Source organism: Primulina eburnea, chromosome 13 (assembly GCF_022965805.1).
Source record: "Primulina eburnea isolate SZY01 chromosome 13, ASM2296580v1, whole genome shotgun sequence".
In the NCBI taxonomy this organism is placed as follows: Eukaryota; Viridiplantae; Streptophyta; class Magnoliopsida; order Lamiales; family Gesneriaceae; genus Primulina; species Primulina eburnea.
Window position 1 is genome coordinate 28,239,580 of NC_133113.1, and position 6,811 is coordinate 28,246,390.

At 33.3% G+C, this 6,811-nt stretch overlaps 1 protein-coding gene across 1 annotated transcript; it reads right to left on the bottom strand.

Annotated features, from left to right (window-relative positions):
* Positions 1 to 3,441: 3,441 nt before the first annotated feature.
* Positions 3,442 to 4,582, bottom strand: LOC140809703 (uncharacterized). The gene is made up of 2 exons (XM_073167415.1): positions 4,402 to 4,582; positions 3,442 to 4,294 (listed from the first exon to the last, which is right to left on the bottom strand). Exons 1-2 carry the CDS (start codon positions 4,453 to 4,455, stop codon positions 3,551 to 3,553), a joined length of 798 nt encoding a protein of 265 aa, XP_073023516.1. The 5' UTR covers positions 4,456 to 4,582; the 3' UTR covers positions 3,442 to 3,550.
* Between the last annotated feature and the right edge of the window lie 2,229 nt (positions 4,583 to 6,811).

The following is a 6,811-nucleotide window of genomic DNA, read 5'->3' on the forward strand; positions in this document are numbered from 1 at the left end:
ATTTTAAAATTTGTACCCCATAATACATTTTTGAAATGATTATACGCATTTATTAGCTAGTATATCTCCTGTGCATGGCAACGATATAATATATATAATAATAATATGTAGCTAGACTACTTAAAATAGTTTTTCAAGTATGGAAGAGTCATGCTAGACTAGTGATATAATATATATACATACACACTTTTTAGCAGCATTTTAAACAAAAAACCAGACATATAGATAGGCAGACATATATACGAATTGTTGAAGGTAAAAAATACAAGATATATATAAATTCGAAAACAATATCCTTCAACGTCTTTCAGTCTTTCAATCAAGGAAATAATTCACTAAAAGTCTTTGGTTTTACAACAACTTGTAACAACTCATTTCAGCTAGGATTTATTCAATGTCTATGCTGAAACTCTTGGTATCTCTTCTACACAAATGCGATCACAAATTGTCTATTGAGCACTAGGTTCATACATACACAAACACAATCTTTAACATATATCTTGAGCAGCTAGAGTTGGTAAAGCAATATAAGTTGATCTTTAATGATTAGATATGAACAATATGTGTGTGCTATGAAGCAGCGTGAATATAAAACAATAAAAGAGTGCTTGAAATCTTTGATAATACATATTTTAAATGTTTCAGTAGTCTCTATCATTCTTGAATCATGCCTATACATAAATGAACTCCTTCAACGGTCAGATCTTCAACAAATTATACTTGTACTGATGGCCAACATAAAAAAAAAAGTTCTTTTTTTTCTTCCTTTCTCTTCATAGTATGTTGCAATAAATGCTCCTAGCATGTATCCAAAAATACCAATAAACACCTTCTGATAAGTTGATTCAAGAGATAGGAAAGCTTGTATTTATCTTTGTGTTATTAGAAGACGTTCTAGGACAACTGAAGACATCGAATAATGTGCATTGATTGGTTTATTGATCTTATGAAACTTCGAGCTTATACGTACGTACAAAGATTGACTTGTGTGCAAGCATACTAAGCAGAGACTCATCAGCAGCTTGAGCTTCTGTGCAATCCGAATTTATTCTTTGAATTAGCTTGATCTTATAGATAGAAATGCAGCCTAACTCTAGCCATGCCTATACATAAATGAACTCCTTCAACGGTCAGATCTTCAACAAATTATACTTGTACTGATGGCCAGCATAAAAAAAAAGTTCTTTTTTTTCTTCCTTTCTCTTCATAGTATGTTGCAATAAATGCTCCTAGCATGTATCCAAAAATACCAATAAACACCTTCTGATAAGTTGATTCAAGAGAGAGGAAAGCTTGTATTTACCTTTGTGTTATTAGAAGACGTTCTAGGACAACTGAAGACATCGAATAATATGCATTGATTGGTTTATTGATCTTATGAAACTTCGAGCTTATACGTACGTACAAAGATTGACTTGTGTGCAAGCATACTAAGCAGAGACTCATCAGCAGCTTGAGCTTCTGTGCAATCCGAATTTATTCTTTGAATTAGCTTGATCTTATAGATAGAAATGCAGCCTAACTCTAGCAAAAGTCTTGAATATAAAGCTGTCTTGATCAGGGGAGGATCTAGTGTAGGACCCGGGGGGTTGTGCCCCCCCCCCCCCTATTTAGTATATATATTATTTGATCATAAAAAAAATAAAATATCTATAGACGGTCCCCTCGAAATTTTTTTTAAAAATTATTACTCTATAAGATATATTTTATTATTTAATATACATATCATTTGAACATAAAAAAATAAAATATCTATAATTAGTTTAATGGTTATAGACTTTCAAGATTTACAAATGTGGTCCGCGTTCCATTATCTGCAATTTTTTTCGAAAAACTAAATAACGAACCTTTACAAATGGTCAAATGCCCAACTTAAAACTATCATAATTGGTGGTGAGCCGGCCCCTCCAAACTTAAAACCCTGGATCCGCCCCTGGTCTTGATTTAACTATAAAATCAAGCTTGAAACATGTAAAGAACTAGTAGCTCGACCTATAAACAACTCGATATTGTTTGTTATCACCAAAATCGAGACAATTTCAAACTAACATATACTTTTGCAATGAAACTACATATATAATATTTAAAAAATTGTAAAATTTGTTTCCGAGCAAATATATATCATTTGAGTCTTTTTAGCATGACATTTATTTGCTCCAGTATAAAACATAATATTTTATTGATTTCTTGAATATAAAAATCGTCAACAAAAAAGTTTCTTCTTTTTTACTTTTTTTTCCCTTTTAGGAAAATATGCATATGTAATAGTAATCCTGATGATGAAAGGTAAATTTATCTAAGATTAAACAATTTGGCGCATATTTAAAAAAGCACAACACTTGATTAAAGAAATGATTAAATATAATAAAGACGAAGGGGGTAGAGTTGTCTTGGATCCTAAATTTGATTTGTGGGAGCCCACTAAACCCGACAAACCGGACCGGCCCTTTCACACCTACTTAGTGCCCACCCCCATCTACCATCAACACCAATTCCACGCACAAATGAGACAAATACCATGCCCTCTCTTTTCATCTCAAAATTTCATTTACTTTCAAATCATTCTACTTGATTTGAAAAATTGGCAACAAAATAAATTTTTTGATGTTTGTTTCAAAATTGAAGACACTAGTTTTACTTTCTGGAATCGAAACCGAAATCGGAACGATGTGAAACTAGAAATCTATCCAAGCTTTTTAAGTCCTTAACCAAGAATGATTGAGAACACTCAAATTATCGACTTAAAATCATGGTCCGATTGAAATAAATTAAAATCATATTATACATTATTCTTTGATGGAGACGTAGTAAGCACAACATTGCTACTTTAGCGTGACATACATGGCTTAAGATTTGAATGCTGCGACTATATTATGGATGTAAATCTATGACCTTGACAAGGCAAAATAAGGAATACAAAGTCTACACTAAAGAAGACTAATTATATGGTGGAAAGGAGACAATCCAACCCAAATGTTGGCCAAAAAATATATATATAAAAATAGCTCTTAGTTGGTGATTGGTCGATTTTTAGATCTTCACCTCACTTATTCTTCTAAAGTCACTATACAATGCTACATTAATTCAGTCTTTATTGTATAAATAATTGATGAAATGAAATTTTTTAAATTATAAGAATGCGAGATATGTATATATATATATAGTTTTGTTCTGGTGTTCATCAATCGTGTCAATTTCTGTGTCTGTCAATGAAATGACACTCATTTATTGGATCTGGTTCATCTCATCGGTGAGTTGGTATGGTTGATAGATAAGATAATAAAATTATATATTTTATATGTTATTAAGATGGGATTACTCTTCAAAATCAATGATGGATAAAGTATTCATAAAATTCTATGTATTGGGAAGCTCCCCATTTCACAGAGAGCATCCATCAATCATAGGAGATCATTTTTAAATACGATTATACAACAAATATTCACAAAGTAACTCAACGTTAAAGGATGAAAATATCACTCTCAACCTAGTGATTCTTCAAGTTGATGGATAAAGACAGTACCAAAAAGTAGAGACATATTTTGCTAAATTAATGGTTATTAAGGAAGAAAACCTTCTGATGTTTTAACTCCGTGGAGGTGTCAGATCCTTCAGAAAGACCCCTTTTCCTGTTTACATTGACATCGCTGTTAATGTCGTAGTGCAATGAATCTTGGTAGATGGAAGGTTGGGACACTAGCGATGGAAGTGTTGGCAGTGGCGATGGCGAGGGTATAACCACCGGCGGTGGTGGAATCTGGTAGGTTTCAAGCGGTGGTGGAGGGTGGCGCCACCGCGGAAGCGGGCCTGCGAGGAGGAGGGTCTGAAGCAGTGGCCCTGCTTTCATCACTGCTTGCAGAAGCTTACCCTTTTCAGGCAATGGCCTGTCGGGAACCACGGGAAAGTCTTGCTCAGCGTCCGCGGCCGGCTTCGGTGGGGGAATCAGTGGTGAGAGTTGGTGCGGTGACGAAACAATGCTTTCGTCACTGTCTGACGAGGAGAAGGTATTGTTGGAGTCGATCCCTCTTCTGGGGTCGTCTTCAACCCCTGAAATCCCAGAATGCGGAGCAGATTGGTGACACTGTTGCTCCAGTTGCTGCTGCAGCAATAGTTTCTCAAAGAAGGCATTTTGGCACTTCTCTTTGGCTTCATCCCTCTCTTCGATTGCCCTGTTTAGCAGTAACTTGAGCTGCAGAATTTGTTCGTCCCTGTTTCTGAGCTCCTCATGTGCCTGCAACCTGGTTTCCTCAAGCTCCATTGCGAGCACCAGAGAATGCCGTAGCTCATCCATACTCTGTGCAAACAATTTAACACGAAAACCAACTTCAAATTGCTTGTAACAAGCTAAAATTATATATAGTGCAACGTAACTTGCTGGTAAAAAAGCTAGAACATTCTCACCTTTTCTTGGTAGAAGTAAGTCCAGTTGAGAGGAAGACCTTTTTGAATATCCATGGCCCTTTTACCAAATTGTAATTGTAATGGAGAAGTGGGGTTTGGTTGGAGAGTGAAGGAAAGAGTCAGAGTTCTACGCTTTTATATTGACCCATCTCTGTACACTCTTTTCTCTGTCTAAACGTGCATGGACTCAAAATTTATTCATAAAAATTGCATACCGATGCAGAGTATGTAAGTAAAAAATAAAAAATAAAAAAAATAAAAAAATCAACTATATATATATATATATATATATTAAATCAATGAATTAAAAGATTTATATTTTTATATTGATTGCTGAGATCTCCAGCCGTCATTTTTATGATATGTTTTATACATTTTTAGGTAAATTCGTATATTCTGTTAAAACAGGATAGCACAAGCAAGTCGAGTAATTCTTTAGGTAAATTGAGTTGATTTACGTTTTCAACTATTTGAGAAAAATCCAAAATTCCTCTGAACGAAGATTACATATAGATTTCAGCTCTCTTTAATTTTTGTACGAAGGTGAACATAATACAAAGAGTTCATATACATAAACGATCATTAGCCCAAGAAAGTTGAGCCATTCTTGGATAAATCTTAGTTGAGTTTATTAGAGTCGTTGTTTCGAGTTCTCGATAGATCAAAATCCGAACTCGATACACAAATTAGATCGAAGACAAATAAATACTCACAAGAAGTTCAAATTTTCAAACAGTAGAAGACAATACTTTTATATTAATTCAAATCCAAAATTATTAGTAGGCATTGGAAAATAAACAACACGCTAATTTAGATATATACTTTTGTTGGGTGTGGGGTGGTTAACTAGCGTGCGACTAAATCAGAAAAAGCCAACAAACTAGACGACAAACGACAAAAGACTCGATGCTATGAGGATGTTATATATTATTGCATATATTTTTTAGAGTGTAGGGCAAACGGGTGGGAGCCATTTTCAATTTATTGTTTGAGGTACCAAGGAGGAGCTTGTGTTGTAGGCATACGAGCCTATGGAATGTACATATCGGCGACATATGCGGGAGTTGTAAGACAACTCTGATCCACCGATTTGATTTTTGCCCCAACTTGGTATTCTCTCCCCCCAATCAAACCACTCCACATGTATATATATATATATAGCAAAATTAAAAATTCACCTATATTGTCATTAAAGCAAAGCTATTTATATATTTATATTGATTACTAGTAGAAAAAAGGAAATATTTGGTAAAGAAAAAGGTATAACAACAACACAATATACTTTATAAAAATTTTAAAATAAAATTATATATTTTGCATTAAATGCATAAATATGCATGCATCGCGCGCAAAATCGCTAGGCTGAACAAATTTTTTTAAAAAAAATATAAAAGTTTTTTGTTATAAAATTGAACCAAGTGCCAATAAATGTTAGAGAAGGTAATTGAGTAATGCAGTGCATTTTCATGGAGTGCAAATACAAAATCATGTTGCGTGAGTCATTGTCAAATGAAGGATCCAAGGCCCCCCGCTCTTTTTGACTTGTGCATATATATATCTTTAGACCAGATTCTTCCATATGCTGGGGTTTGGACTATACCTTTTTTTAAAAAAAAATCATATTAATAACGATATATGATAAAAATATAAATAATTTTGTCTATATTATAATTGACGACTTTTTTTAAGAATTATAAAAGATTTAATTTAACCAATTTGGTTCAAAAAATCAATCAGGACAATTGAGTTAATTGACTAATCATTTTACCACATAAGAATATAGTGCCCAACATAAAAACTCTCTCAATCAATTTTGAAGGGAAATATATTTTCTTTTTTTTAATTGATATACTTTCTTATCTTAAATAATTTCTATAATATTTTATTTTCTTGTTGATTTGATTGTGTATAATATTTAATGAGATTTTGTTTCTGTAGATCATGAGATAAGTATGTAAATATTATCATGATATGGTATCAATGTTTAAAAGATGAGTTTATTTTCTAATTAAATTGTTACCTTCCTTATCTTATAAATTTCCTTTATAATCTATATAATGTTAAGGTAATTAAGAATAGGGAATGCTAATAGGTTTTGTATAAGTTCACATAACACCAATTTGAGTAACCTAATGGCATACAAATTGCCTTGGCTGGCGAAGCCGTGAGGAATGTCATAAATAAGAGAAGCGAGGATAGTGATGGCTGGACGCACTCTCGATTAATCATATACTCACGCTCGTGCTTTGTGGAATTTTAGAGAAAAACATTCTTCAAGAGGTGTGCAGTTTTGAAGAGTGCAGATATCGCGTATTACCTTGAATGTTAGAGACAACTACAGACAATATCTGTGACGAAGTTGGCTGAAGATCATTTTTTTTTCTCCTGTTTTGGCATCACGTTTTTATTT

Excerpts from the sequence above, each read along its gene's own strand:
- LOC140809703 (XM_073167415.1), bottom strand. The coding sequence starts at position 4,455 with ATGGATATTCAAAAAGGTCTTCCTCTCAACTGGACTTACTTCTACCAA. Across the intron at positions 4,295-4,401 it reads CTTACTTCTACCAAGAAAAG|AGTATGGATGAGCTACGGCA; the intron begins GTGAGAATGTTC and ends TTGTTTGCACAG.